This window comes from Polyodon spathula, chromosome 21, assembly GCF_017654505.1.
Source record: "Polyodon spathula isolate WHYD16114869_AA chromosome 21, ASM1765450v1, whole genome shotgun sequence".
In the NCBI taxonomy this organism is placed as follows: Eukaryota; Metazoa; Chordata; class Actinopteri; order Acipenseriformes; family Polyodontidae; genus Polyodon; species Polyodon spathula.
Genome location: NC_054554.1, coordinates 4,865,888 through 4,881,819, shown reverse-complemented (window position 1 = coordinate 4,881,819; position 15,932 = coordinate 4,865,888). Strand labels below are relative to the sequence as shown.

General features: G+C 37.7%; 1 protein-coding gene across 2 annotated transcripts; it reads left to right on the top strand.

The window, feature by feature from the left end:
- The first annotated feature begins 591 nt into the window (after positions 1–591).
- Positions 592–15,603, top strand: LOC121296095 (neuropilin and tolloid-like protein 2). Of its 2 annotated transcripts, none has more exons than XM_041221291.1 (9): positions 592–1,026; positions 4,767–4,823; positions 5,441–5,581; positions 7,437–7,685; positions 8,297–8,341; positions 8,432–8,559; positions 11,407–11,635; positions 14,028–14,141; positions 14,752–15,603. In XM_041221291.1, exons 1-9 carry the CDS (start codon positions 1,017–1,019, stop codon positions 15,336–15,338), a joined length of 1,560 nt encoding a protein of 519 aa, XP_041077225.1. In that variant the 5' UTR covers positions 592–1,016; the 3' UTR covers positions 15,339–15,603. The 2 variants fall into 2 exon arrangements, with proteins under 2 accessions (XP_041077225.1, XP_041077224.1); XM_041221290.1 differs by having other exon boundaries at positions 8,429–8,559.
- Positions 15,604–15,932: the final 329 nt, after the last annotated feature.

The following is a 15,932-nucleotide window of genomic DNA, read 5'->3' as shown; positions in this document are numbered from 1 at the left end:
CTGCATTTGATTTCATATATCTATCTATCTATCTATCTATCTATATCTATCTATCTATCTATCTATATATATATATATATATATATATATATATATATATATATATATATATATATATATATATATATATATAATCACACAAACACACACATTCATGTTTGTAGAGGAATGAACAGCACTGTTCTGCAAGAAATGCAAATTAAGCGCGAGAAGTTAACCGAAAGTTTATTTTTTAAACATACGTTAAATTCTAGATATAAATTTACGCTAGATATAAAAGTAGCATATGCTAGTGTAGTAATATTGGTGTCAGAAACATTACATTTGAATTATTTCCACAAATAGAATTTTGCAATGCTTCCTTCTTCATATTCGTCTACTCGACTGCAATTTAATTTGATTGTCAGCCGTACCTGCAGCGCGCAGTAGAGACACGTGGTAAATATTTCGCCACAGGTTGTTGTGGTTGTTATATTTGCATTAAGGGAACCATAGGATGTGGAGGCATGGTGGACTCTTCCCAAATGGAATTGCTCACGCCCTGTGGATGTGAGGGGGTGCATGCGTACATGCTGCTCATTCAAGCAAACAGCACTCAGGTCTTAAATGAGCTTCATTTAGTGCCACGTTTCATTTCAGCAGGGAGACAAGACCCTCCAGTCTGATTATTCAGTGTTCTTGTTCAACATGCTGAGACATTTTACAGTCTTTCCGCTCGCTCTGCTAGAGTGCAAGATTGTTGCAATTTATAAAGCACAGACTACCGACGCCTTTGGAAATATGCTTAATGGGATAAAGGGCTGTAATTCACAAATTCTGGGGGGAAAGTGAAGATCTGGGGGTGGTACTTTTCTTTCGGGGAGTCCTGGTTAATCTTGCTGTCACGGGGCGATTGGATTGAAGCGGTTGAAGTTTGGCTTGTTCTTTGCATGACTCCCGAGTTTTTGTCTCGCAATATGCAAGATTAAACTACCACTGGCAACTAAGAAACTGGATGAATTATATAAGAGGTGGAAATGAACATAGGTAAGTTTCAGAACGTGATAAATAAGAATTATCAATGGCTCGTCCGATGGATACAGATACCTGTGCTTAACAATGAGGCAATTTTTTTCACCATCGACAATATAAATGTTTTACTACTACTGTATTGTTTCACCAAAGTTTATGATACAAGATCCATGATTCAGTTTATGCGCAGTAAGTGGACTAAAAAAGCTATTTTTCTTACTAAATGGTTAGTAGTACATTCCCTTTTAATCAAAACTATTGTTACATATACTGTAGTTGGCTATCACCTTTCCCACTATCTTTTTGTTTTCCCAATAAGAATCCAGAAGTTCGCCATCTAGCTGTTGAAAAAACACAATGGCGTTTCATATAAAATTGAAAGAAAAAAATATATAGAAATGTAGTGACACATAACAATCTATATAAATTCATAACCACTTTCTAGGGTGGCGTATTCGGTTGCATCCTATCCTGGATATATATTATATATACATATGTATTATGTACATGACATACCATAATATAATATATATAATATATATATATATAATATATATAATATATATATATATATATATATATGAGTTTAAAATAAGGACAGTTTTATTACCTGTCAAATTAATGGTCTTTGGTACGAAACAGAATATAATATTGAATATTGATATTCAAATCAGTTTCAGTCATTTGTTTTTTTTTTTATTTTTATATTTATTTTTTTAAACTACTGTGGAATATGATTTGTGACTCTCTTTAAGACTGGCTATCGGTGGACGGTGCTGAAGGGACAGCTCCCAATGAAGAGACCCGCCAGCGAAAAAAAAAAAAAAAGAAAACACGTTTTCTTTTCGAACTGTTTTAGTGGTCATGCTGTATTAAATGAATCTTCCCCCACTAGTTTTTATTATCTGCAAATCTCAAATAAAATGGTGGAAACCTAAGTTATTTATAACGTTGTGTAATTAGCTTTTAGTTTGTGTTTTAGAAAACAACATGTGTAAAGTTAGCACTGATCTAAATTATTTGAGAATTTTTAAATTGTATATTTTATTTTCGTTTTCAGAAACGTGCTAAACAAGCGCTTGAAAAAATGTCTTTGTTCACAGTACAGCTTTTGTATTGGCATACTGCAGTGTACTCGGTTATGCTCTGCCCTCTGTAATATAAGCTCGCCCAACACATATACTCAGTGTAAATAATCAGATTTAGATGTATTGTAATGCTAGTTATCAGTTAAGACTGTACATGATTGTACAATATGCCATTTATATTAGCTTGAATTGGGACTACGATGTTCCACAACTAGTAATCACTTTGGGGTTCTAGCTTATTATTATTTATTATTATTATTATTATTATTATTATTATTATTATTATTATTATTATTATTATTGTTATTATTATTATTATTAGTAGTAGTAGTAGTAGTAGTAGTAGTAGTAGTAGTATTTCGTACTGTTTGTGAACCCGGTCTGATTCTAAGCTAAGGGTTATGCAGAACAGAACACACATGAAGAGCGGCTGCTTGAGTCTTAATTTCGATTGTTCAGAAAACACAGATTTAGCACAAGTATGCATTGTATATTGTCTGTAAAATGTCCAGAGGCACTTTTTTAAACTGTGTTTGGCATGATAACACACACTTTATTAACTTGATTTAATATTGATTAGAATATGTGTTTTGAAAGCAGCAATATGCTCAACAGACTTAAATTAGCTGTAGATTCCAAATATAACATAGTTTCCAAAGCTTTTTGTGGATACAGATATGATACTGCTATAAACACATTCCTGAAAATTAATTATAAAATACTCAAATAATTAGCTTTGCTCAGGTATTGCATTTTTGCAATGGAAAATGCCAAATAGAAGAGAAATCCTTCCAAACTTTACACTGGAACAAAAGCCCACAGCACTCTTCAAATCTTTTAAATGTATCAGTTAGGTAACGCGATAGACAGGAGATTTTTGACAGGGATTCAACTATCAAATGGCATCATTTGCTACTAGTGTTTCTGGCAAATACACTGCAGAAGTGTAAAACTGTGTGTGAAGAGGAATTACTGTATGTATATGTATTAACTAGCAAAGATAATTGAAAAGGTTGTGACTGCCCAGCTTCAGGGTCATTTTTGTAAATATGGGACATAGTACTGAGGCCGCCTTTTTGAGGGTCTGCAATGACCTCTGTATTGTCGACACATGAAAATGGTCTATTCTAGTGTTACTTTATCTGTCTACTTCTTTGGCACTGTGGATCTAGGGATCTTACTGGAGAGATTACAAAATGATATTGGAACTACAGGCACTGCCTTGGAATGGTTTCTCTCCTATATATTGGTTCAGTACTCCTCTGAGCCAGTTTGGGATTTCACTGTTATGCAGGCGACACTCAGGTGTATTGTTCCCAGAGATGGTGGACTCTTTGCTGTCGCAGTGCCTGAGCGAAGTTCAATTATGAATAGCTGGAAACTTCTTGAAAATAAATCCTAGTAAAACAGAGGTATTATTAGTGGGTTCTGAAAACAGTCTAGCGAACACTTAGTATTGAAATGTAATTTGATGGTAATCTGTGAGAAACTTGGAAATCACTATGGATTCAGAACTGTGTTTGGATACCCACATTAGCTCTGTCACAAAGGCCTTGCTTTATCATTTGAGGAACATTGCTAAACGGAGACCCATTTTATCTGATAAAGATACCGAGATTTGGTTCATGCTCTTTCTCGGCTGGATTATTGTAATGCTCTGTTTGCGGTCCTCCCTGATTCTAAGCTCTACCTAGTTCGCAATGCTGCAGCTAGAATGCTCACATGCACTAGCTATTTACAACATATCATTCCGATTCTTAAATCACTGCACTGGCTTCGTATTAAATTCAGGATTGATTTTAAAATTAAGCTCACTACTTATAAGGCACTACATGGTCTTGGTCCTCAATATTTGCAGGAGCTGTTGGTGCCCTGTGCTCCCCGTCGCAGATTGAGAACAGTAAATGCTGAAAAATTGGTGGTTCCCAGAGGTCGCTTAAAATCAGGAGGGGCTTTTTAGTTGTATTCTATCGTACTGTATTGTTAGGGTGCTGATAGTAGGTATTCAATTGGCTGTCATTTTCCTATGCAACTCTAGAAAATATACATATAATATAGTTTAATAATTAGCTTGTTGGAATGACATAAAGGACAATATGAAGACTAGCATACTCCTGTGCCCTGGCTTAACAAAACATTTTGCTTAATCTCCATTAAATTATATAATTATCTAAAAGGCAATTATTTCTTGATTGAGCTTATGGCTGTGTGGATAGCACCCCAGCTATTAACTGGAAAACTGTCAAAAGTAATTACATTAGAAAATGTGGACTGGAAAAAGCATTTAAGAGGCTAATATAACAGTCTCTCCAATTGCTGTAAACAGTGGCAGATCTAAATAGAGACATCGTTTAAATCATGAAAATATTAACATTTGGATTTGGACTTGTTTCACAGGCACTGATTCATTATATTATTATATAAACTGTGGTGGTAATAACATTTATGTACATGCCTCCATTCATCTAAAGCAAAATTCCCTGTCAAAATGTTTATAGTTGTGCAGAATTTTAAAATGTTTTCAGTGTTTTTTACATTAACATTCAGCTGGGTGACATGAGCAAAATAAAATCTACCTTTTGATCTGTTATTCTGTGCTGTCAGGAAATTATAAAGGTGCAACGAGAATTTCAGGTCTGATCTGATTTCTTGTACATTTGTTTACAGCTTGGTTTCTCCTCATCCTGATAGAAGAAGGATTAGCACTGGCGCAAAAAACACAAGGTATTTGTATAGTGTGACAGCCATGTGATGTACTGAAGCACTCCAATGCACCGCACAGTCTAAACGTCCACATTGTTGATGTTCCTTCAAAACAATCAGATGTCTTGCATTTTATCAGGACGCATGAAAAAAAAATCAATAAATATAGACTTTTAGATTCAGTACAGGTATGTGAAACAAAGAAAAATACTTTTTTGAAGGGACGCTACACAAGTCAATATAACTGAATGCCTTTAGCTTTGATTCCATACTTTATATCTAGATATTGTATCTTTTGGATAAACCTTATGTGATATTATATCTGTAAACTTATGAAGAGACTATTAGTCCTAAAACATATGTTATTGATGGAGTTGGTGTTAACATTAAAGACAGGGGGGAAATATTTAAAATAAACAATGCATTGGAATAGAAAATCCACCAAAAGAACCAGTACATTATTCTGAGGCATTGAACACATATAAAAGACAAAAAAAGCTGTAAATTATTATGATTATTTGTTTTTAACCAATTATCTTTGATTTACCATACCTGTTTGTGCTTCCATTTTACTATGCTTCGAGACACTTTGCTTTTTCTGTGATGTGTCACAGTAAACTTGTCTTTTGTGTCTTCAGAGGTCCAAAATGTTGGAGCAAAGCTCAAACCTGGTGCTCAATGTGGTACATGGATTCGAAACCACAATGGAGGATTGTTCACTTCCCCGAACTACCCTGATACCTACCCCCCGAACAAGGAATGTGTTTACATCTTGGAAGGTAAGCCAAACTGCCATTGTCTTGTACTAACTAACTGTTGTATGGGTTAATGTATGGGTTGGGATCATGCATGTTCAGAACTACAGTTTTTTTTATTTAATTAATTAATTAATTAATTAAGTTCCATCGTAAGTTTTGATATCTGGCTTTACTCTTCGGACGCAAATGTAAGCAAAATTGAGACAAGTCCCACAGACTCCTATAGAGGAAAAATGACTACTGCTCTCAGTATGCACCCACAATGGATAACTTGACTGTACAGCATTGTGAATATTTGATACCTAAGTATTCAAACCACAATTAACAATAGTTTCAGAAAAGGATGTATTTTGCAGTTATGATTCAGCTGTGAATCACAGTGGAAGAAATCTTTACCAAGCCAGCAACAGGCAATAGACCATTTCTGACCTCCCTGCACCCCTATAGGAACCTGAGAGTCCTCATTAAAAGAGTGGCTCAGGCTTACAGCGCACACAGCACTCTTCAGCCTCTGACGAACATCATTATTTTCAGCAGGGGGTTTACCTTTGCGGTCTCTCTTTTGGTTTACAGGCTTATTTGGAAGGGTTTTTAATGGCTGCTGGTGCTTGCTGTTAGAAGATCCGCTGGCGGAGTGCCACTGTGGCCCAAGCCCGCCCCCTAATAGTTGATCTGAGTGGAGGATAGCACAAGACAATTGAATTAAATCAGTGCAATAAACAAAGCAGAGTGCTGTAGTATAATAGGAGCTGTGAGTCACATACAAGTTCTGTGACCCTGCAACAGGCAACATTGCTAAATGGCATTGTCAGTATCATGAATTTGTCCTGCATGTTTGCTTTCCAGTGGGTCAGAGGCAGCTTGTCTACAGCAATGTCTATCTGCTGTGTAAATACATGGCCCATATACACACAGCAGTGGTGGAATTATCACCTAACTATTAAAACCACTCATGTATAACCTAGCCTCAACCCTAACCCTAATCATTGTTGACAGTTATTTCTGTGAAAACTGAGAATTTAATAAAGGAGCTAGAGGGGCCATGCACCCTTATTTTTTTGCAAAACAAATATGCGCACAGCGAAAAAGAAGATGCTTGTATACAGGGCCCGCCTTAGGCCTGTGCAGCCTATGTGACCATGTAGGGCCCTGCACCTCAAAGGGCCCTTCATATTGCTTTCCTTGTTATTCAATTTGGATGCTCTCGCACCGCACCACTGTCCAAATTTAGAATGTACTGTACATTAGGCTAATGTCGCTTTAAGGAATTATCCCATTAGGACCCGCCCCACACAAGCGTGCAAACGTTTCTAAACCTACAAACATAGTAGTAGCAGTTGTTGTAGTAGTCGTAGTATTATTATTGTTGTTGTTGTTGTTGTTATTGTTGTTGTTGTTACAAATTTTGATAGACCTGCTTCAATATTTGACATACTTGTTATGTTGCATTCATCATCCGTAGAAATACTGCATTCAAATTCCTTTTTTTTAACAAAATTGGTAGTTTTTCCATGATAGTCTATTGTACAGGTTTGGCAACAAGACAATGTTGTAAAAGCAGCCATTAACAAAATTTTAGGTATGTACGAACTTGGTCTCTTGCATCAAGTCGCCTATTACACTTTTAGAAAGGCTTTGGCACCATTGTCCTAGCTCAAACATATATTGTGAAAAGATTATGTTACCATAACTGGCTTTACTAGATTAAGAAACTGGCAATGCAAAAAACACCATGAAAAAATGTAGAATCCGAAAGATACAAGTGGCCTTGAATACTACATTTCCCCTAAGGTAGTGGAGCTGCAGGAGGCTTGTATTTGAGACGTTATTCTTCATGAATAAATGTAAATGTTTGACATTTCTATCTTGTACAAAGCTGCACCACGTCAAAGAATTGAGTTGAGGTTTGACGACCCTTACTACGTCGAGCCTTCCTTTGAGTGCCGCTTCGATCACCTGGAGATTCGGGACGGTCCGTTCGGGTTCTCCCCTCTGATCGATCGTTACTGCGGCCCGAAGAGTCCCGGCTTGGTGAGATCCACAGGGAGGTTCATGTGGATCAAGTTCATGACAGACGAGGAGCTCGAGGGGCTGGGTTTCCAGGTCACATATGCATTTGTACCAGGTACCTGTCTTTAAGGGCCTAAAGTCTGCCCGTCAGAGACTTAGACTGAAAGATATATCTCATGTTTGAAGAAGCAACATACTCAAAGGGATCTGCGATTGATCTAAACGTCAAAATCAATAAAATAAGGAGGTTTGGGGAAACCGCTTTCTCTAAGAGTGTGTGTAAGTCTCTTTACAATGTTTGTCTTTAAAAGTAAAATGACAGGTTTGTTCCCATTTTAAACTATGGCGGCATTGATATTTGCCATGGTTAAGATCAATTGTATAGACCATAAATACTGATTTATCACAATCTCTATGAGATTTTTGTAATGCTAACCTTGATTCTTTGCTTTTACCATGAACGGCTTTTTTTATTATGCTCCCACCACAGTTTACAAGCACTATACTTTTACCACAACATCCCTCAGTACATTTTGATATGAAACTTGTTAATAACATCTGTTAGCAAAAGGTTGATTAGAATTATTTTTGCTATTCATTGTTATCTTTACTTGATGTGTGTTTTTTTAATAACCGTGTGATTAGTTTGTTTTAGGATTGTATTTCTGTCAAGCTTCTTTGATTTGCACGCACACATTTTTTTCTTCTCCTTTTCTTTCATTACAGATCCAGATTTCACATACCTGGGCGGAATATTAAATCCCATTCCAGGTTTGGTATTTCAATTTCATTGCCTTGTTTCATACAATTTTAAGCTGGCTTTTCTCTGGAGTTAACAGGAGGCTCTCTCCCTCTCAGCAGACTGCCAGTTCGAATTCTCCGGAGCCGATGGAGTAATTCGCTCAGGTCAAGTCGAGGAGGATGGTAAAATAAAGCCTGGTCAAGCCGTTGACTGCATATGGACAGTTCGAGCCCCTCCTAAATCTAAAGTAAGTCACATGGGACACAAAGATAACCCTCCTCCCTCTCTCGCTCTGTGTCAGCTTGGTTCTAGTGAAAAATAGGAATACCACATGCAAAGACATCTAAGATTACTAGCCTACCTCAGCATAACCCACGTTTCAGATCAGGAGGTCATCAAGGTCATCAAGTTCTTACTTGCTCATAAGCATCATCATTTAACAAGAAATGCAACATTGCTTCTTCAAGCACATTTAGTAGCCTCCAGTAACCCCTGCTCAACTGCAGCAAAACCTGCACTTCTGGTAAGGACATGTCATTAACCAATAAAACATATGCAATATTTATAAGCAAGCTTATAGAGTTATATTTTGAGGTTTTGTGCATGTGCTTCTTGGAATGATGTGTAAAAATAGCAAATAAATTAAAGAAGAGCTAACCAATGTTCCATCTTTTTAGAATTAGATATTGTCAATCACATTTTGTTCTGTTTGAGACCTTTTTGGTTCTTTGCTTTTGTATACTTCAATTAGGAATGTGCAAATATTTGACTGCCCCCAATCACATTACTCATTTTTCCCGTGATCCAAGATCTTCTGAAAATGAGGTTTTATATGCCCTGTTTCAGTATTCTATAAACATGCTAATATGTACCCCAGTTAAATTTGGAAAATAAAAGGCTTTGACGCTACTGATTCTATATTATAATTTCTGCTACCTTCTCCATTTTCGCGATATATATCATGATTTTCCATTACGTGAGAGTAGATGTTAAAACTTCATGCTGATCTGAACTCAGCTCTCACCAAGATAAGCACCAACTAAGACGTAGGTTTACAGTAAACTATTGTGATCCATCTGCATCTACATCCATTTGCGGTTCCTTCCATCTGATGATGTAGATATCCTTCTGCCTGGTGTTAATGGCTGAAGTGTAATGCTGGCTCCAGGGATCAGGAGCACCTTTCATTTGTCTGTGTTCGTCTACTAGCCCACGACACCTCAAGAGGGCTTGACGGTGATTCTAGCGTCCCAGCATCACCCCCCTCCGTTCCCCACTCAACTCAACCCAGCTTACTTGCCTGTACATCAGCATTTCTTTCTTTCTCTTGTGCTTGAGATCCCCAACCAGAATCTTTCCGTCTCAACCACAGCCAGTTGCTGCTCCTCTCTGCTGCTTCAGATAAGTTCTTCACTGTACGACACAGCTCTTGGCCACTGAGTCCGACGTCTCTGAGAAACTGTGTTGTAGAGTGTGCCAGAAAACCTCGACAACCCACCTCCACTCCACTCTGTCTATATGAAGAGATGAAGAGCCAATGAATGTTTGAAGGACATGCTGCAGAAAAATGAAATACTGCGGAAAATGCAATAAATTAATTTGTAACATATATAAAGGGATATTCAACAAAACACTTTTTAAATTTCTGTTTATTTCTGTCACATAGCTTACTAACATATTTAAAAATGTGTCTCATTTTTGTTGATGTTTAATTTTATAATAACATATTCATAATCTAATTAAACATGTTCAGCAAATATCAGCTATGGGCATCTCAAAATGTCCTATATATTGCAGATTTTCTGTTTGACTTTGCATTTGTATTTGAAGAAAATTGGCTATATAAAGTCTAATTCAATATTTGAATTACTTGTTAGTTTGGCAGCTATCAAACGCAATACTGAAGTTATTCATCTTTCCTCTTTGTTTTTATTTAATTTATGCTAAATGGAGAGATGGAATCTTAAGAAGGTCTCATTTGCATGGCAATTCTTTAAGATTGAATTGCTTTTGACATCACCTGCCTTAGTTTTTTCTCTACAGAAATACCATGCTATTGTCGCCAAGAGATTAACTGAAATAGTGGTCACACATGGTAGACTTTCAAAACAAAATACTGTTTATTTCAAAAGTATTTGAAATGATGTACAATTGTTTCTGATGGGTTGTTCCTGAACTTGCATTTGGCTTTATATAGGCAATATAACCAAGTCTGGTACTGATGCCAGTATTTCACACCCTGATTGGCCTACGCTTTTATTGAACCCCAGAAGTATCCAATACTTCTCTCTGGAGCGGCTTGGTTTTCCTAAAGCAGCTCTTGTATGCAGTACAATTACAACTGCATCTGACACTGCAGTAAACAAGAACTAAGTTTTAGTAATTCTGGTCTTTTGTGTGTCTTTACAAGACAATTAAAATAAATCTGATGTAACAGCCAGGAAGTGAGCCAGACAGGTGTGTGTTTGTGGCAGGGAGGGGGTTAAAATCTCCCTGCAAAACTAAATTGTTAATTATTTTATTGTTTAATTATCACTTGCACCTGGCTGCCATTGTAAATTAGTGCCAGGTGCAGAGCATTTAAGGGAGCAGCCAGTCTGCTCAGGGCTGCTGTGTGAATAAGCCCGACTGCGTGCGTGCGGGCGGGCGTGCGGGCGGGCGTGCGGGCGTGCGGGCGGGCGGGCGGCCGGCCATAGTTAAAAGAAAGGTAGTGTAAAACTGTGTTTTTGTTTGTTTGATTTTGTTTAACAGGTAAACATCTTAGCTGTCCTGTTTTATAGTTTAGGTTGCAGTGTGTTTTAGTTATTGCTCGAGTAGAGCTAGGTGTTTGTTTTTATAAGTAAAAGTGTGCAACCACGCTAAACTGCAACTTCCTTTGTCAGGTCAGTGGTTTTTAAAGGGGCAACTAACCTGAGAGTCACAGCTCGGTTAGTCACAGTTTACTATATATATATATATATATAATATATATATATATATAATATATATATATATATGATATATATTATGGTGTATATATATATGGTGTATATATATATATATGTGGTGTATTCAGCTTTTTGAAATGTTTAAAATGTGTGGCTGTGTTTTTCAGATTTATCTGCGGTTTCTTGAGTACCAGATGGAGCACTCCAATGAGTGCAAGAAGAACTTTGTGGCGGTGTACGACGGCAGCAGTGCCATCGAAAACCTGAAAGCCAAGTTCTGCAGCACCGTGGCCAACGACGTCATGCTGGAGACGGGGATCGGTGTGGTGAGAATGTGGGCCGACGAGAGTAGCAGGCTCAGCCGTTTCAGAATGCTCTTCACTTCCTTCGTCGACCGTAAGCCATTGTCCTTTTCAATGCTTTGTGGTTAAATGTACTAAACTAATATAGTACAGAGCCTGCTTGTTGTTCTATGATGTACACAACACAGTGAATTAGTAAAATGCCCTTTATATGTATCTGCACAAAGAGGGTGAACTGTACAGAGCCTTGTGTAAATGAGCAGTCCGTCACATGACTGATTGGAGTTGAATCCCTCATATGTTTAAGTGCTAAATAAAGGGTGCAGTGTTTGAGGAAATTGGAGTGGATACAATGGAAAGACAGTACTTTTATACTAGGGATGTAGACAGTTGTCTCCATGTCGTTTTTTTGTGATTTAGATTTGCAATGAAAGTGAATGGCAGAGGGATTCCCCTTAAAATGCATTTGGGGCAATTAGTAATTAAGGTGGTAGAATTGCCTGTTGTACAACCTTCACTGAGCTGATGGTGTGCTACTTGAAGGTTGTCACTTTGTCCACTGAAAAATCCTCTGGTAACATCCATGACTCCAGTAGTATCTATACCTAAACGTATCATCACAAAGGGATTGTAACTGACATTGAAAAATGTATATTTTATTGGCCTTAAGTTTAGCTGTTTAGACCATCAAGTAGATCCCTCAATGATGTTAAAAGATCCAGCTTGGATATATTGAAGCAAAGAGTTAAACCGAACTAAATCCCTCCCTGTCACACCTAGATACACCAAGAACACCATAACTTTGATAATATCTTTTTATATTTATATATATATATATATATATATATATATATATATATATATATATATAAAATCAGCTCAGAAATAAAGGACAACTTTTTCAGCAGCACAGTAATACAATCTGCATGGCAGGTTCACTTTATGCATAGTGATGTATCTGAAAATGGCTATCTGATGAAAGTATTTAAAAGTGGGTCAGAGTCACTAAACGTTTTCTCTGGTGCAAAGTGTGTAACTACATTTTAAAGCCACACTAACTCAAAATGGCAGTGTAAGAGGTAAAAGATTAACTTCAGTCATTCTTTTATTAGCTTTACCCTTTTACAAAAAAAGTCGTAAATGTTCTAGTTCGTGTCCTAGAATAGGACTGTGCACTTGGACTCCCTCCCTTTTTATGTGGTCTACCTGAGTGTTATCCTCTTTTGGTATTCCACTACTGGTGCTAGCTGTTATGGAATATTTCTTTGTAGACCAGATTGATTAATGTAATAGCAAGCCTGTGTAATGGTCAGGGTTGTGTGGTTCATTGCCATTATAGATTATGAGATGAGGTTTAAAGCTTAAAAACCACCGGCTCTGAAGCAAAGCGACAGTTCAGACAGGAAACTCTTTTAATCAGTCAATCAAATCAAACTTTATTAAGTGTCGATAACCGGACAATTGTCAATCAAAATAGCAGTACCTTATCGCTAACAACGTAATTACTTGTCCAATGATCGTCAGGAAATGGATTCAAATCTTACCCGATCCATTACTTCCCCGCTGTGAGCTAGAGTTTGGCTCCTCCCCAGCCTCTGCCTGTTTTTTGGCTTCGTCTAAGGGGGCAGCTATCCTGCCCCCTGCCCATTGCTTTCCTACAGTCCGCTTCTCCACTTATTAGCAGAAAGAATTATGGGCAGGGATTCCCCAAGACAAGGGAAAAGATGTATTGTATGTTAAATGTGCTATCCAAGAATGTATAATGTGCATAAATGTGTAATCTGTAATACATATTTAATCTATCACATGAGTTCCCTGATTGCATTTGCCTTGTGGTTAAGGCACTTGCAGTCCACACCCAGTTATGTTATTTATCTTTACGGATTGGATAATCTGGTAACATGACAATAAGTGCCTATTGGCTCATTTATAATGGCATGTAAAAACAAGATTGATATAATAATTAATAATTGCATCACGTTGCACACTGATGTCCCACTTTGTAGTGCTTTAATCCAGAACAAGCTAGCACAGTGGGAATAGAGTTTACTAATTAGGTCATTGAGCATCTAACTGTTACCTCGCTCCCTCAAACATTGCTGGTCACTGGAGCTGGAATAAATATAGCCTAGTGCAGGATGGTTTTTAAAATACAGTCCTCTTGGTCCATGTTGGTTGTCATATTTTGTCATGGGGCTTTTGCTGAATTTTTCTATGATCATAATCAAGGCCTGGAAGGCTTGTTGGATGCACTGTTTAGTTAAAAGGTCAAGATGGAATCATCATGAATTAACTCTATAGAAAGCCCATAATTCTGAGTCTTGTGTTTTAAACATAATGGGGTCTATTCACTTAATCTAAACAGCTGCAGTTTTATATGCTGCTAGCTAACAACAGAGCTCTGTTTGTACCAAAGCTATGGAAACTAGCATCTCTAACAGTGCAAGTCCAAGTGCAAGTGTTGATTCTAATGTGTTCTCTTTCAGCTCCCTGTTCCGGCAATACATTCTTTTGCCATAGCAACATGTGCATCAACAGTTCTCTGGTTTGCAATGGAGTTCAAAATTGTGTTTATCCCTGGGATGAAAATCACTGCAAAGGTAAATACAGTAAAAATTGGAAATTGTGCCACGTATGCCATTCTGTGTGCAGTGCGCATGAACCCGGGTAAATGTACTGTGCAGTGTTGCATTCTGCTAAGCTCTGTGTTACACTGTTAATAAAGGGAAGCCTCTACTGTGTTTAGTGAAAACGCAAAATTAAACAACATTCCCATCTTTGAAAGGAACGTGGAGTAAATTTTTATTCTTTCATACATGTCCATGGAGCCACTGGAATGCTTTTCAGACATTATTCGTTGCAAGAACTCCTGCTCAATTGCAAATGCATGAATGTTCTTTGATTGGGTAAGCAGTACCGAGGTACACTTGGGATGTTTAAAGTCAGTACTGTTGGTTTAATGCCAATCCAGTAAAGCACTGCCTTGTCTTTTAAAGGAGTAAGGATCTGAATGTTATCATATACGCATAAACCTGAGTTCTGTGTTATGTTACCAGAGAAAACATTTTATATTTAAGGCACAAGTGAGCAGGGTAAAAAGCAGTGCTGTACAAGTTAGTATGAGCAGTTGACCCTGGCTTTTATCTTGTCTTTGAGAGGATAGTTGAGCCAAAGGGAGAGTTCAATCTGTTAAAATTCCTTCCCCTTTAGAGAAAAAGACCAACGGCCTGTTTCACCAGATCACTAAAACGCACGGCACCATCATTGGCGTATCTTCTGGGATAGTCCTGGTCCTCCTCATCATTTCCATCCTGGTGCAGGTGAAGCAGCCCCGCAAGAAGGTGCTGGCACGCAAGCCTGCATTCAACAAGAGCGGCTTCCAAGAGGTGTTCGACCCTCCTCACTATGAGCTCTTCTCGCTGAGGGACAAGGAGATCTCCTCGGACCTGGCAGACCTCTCAGAGGAGCTAGAGAACTACCACAAAATGAGGAGGTCCTCCACTGCCTCGCGCTGCATCCATGACCACCACTGCGGGGGCCAGCCCTCCATGGTCAAAGAGAGCCGCACCAACCTCAGCTCCATGGAGCTCCCCTACCGCAACGACTTCTCCCAGCCCCAGCCCATGAAGACATTCAACAGCACCTTCAAGAAAAGCTGCTACGGCTACAAACAGACTCATGACTGCGCTGAGCAGGTCATAGAAGACAAAGTGATGGAGGAGATTCCCTGCGAGATCTATGTGAGGGGCAGCAGGAATAATGATGCAGTACAGCGCTCAATGTCGATTGACTTTTGAAACGGAAATCTCCTGAGGAGATCAATGTACCCACATTTTTGTTTTCACATGGAGGAGGACGACAGACTTTTAAAAACAATGCTCCCATTACTATTTATTTGTATGGAGGATTTTTGTTTTTCTGAAATGTCAGATTGTCATATTTTGGATGTCGTTGCTTGGCTTTACTTAATGGCTTTTTCATTGGATAATTTAATAACTATGATAAATGTAAATACGGCTGCTGTATTACTAATCTATATTAAAAGTAGCCCATTCTTCCTCATTATTATTTTTTTTAACTTTCTGTTTTTTTGTTTTAAATAATAAAATATAAACTGAATGCCTATACTTATTTACCTATCTAGTCTTAATAAGATGAAAACTAGCCCAGTGTAATCATCACGTGATTTATAGCAGCTAGGAGCCTTTTCTGGCTTGACTGATTACCTTCTGCGTGTTTCTATAATACCAAAACTAAGGTACAGTAGGTAACATTCCAAGATATTAACTGGGTTATAATCTCCTATTGTGCCTATTTCAAAAATTGGAATAGGCATATGTTGGTAAAATATTTTACTACCTTATTTATGTGAAGGTGATAACCACAAAAAT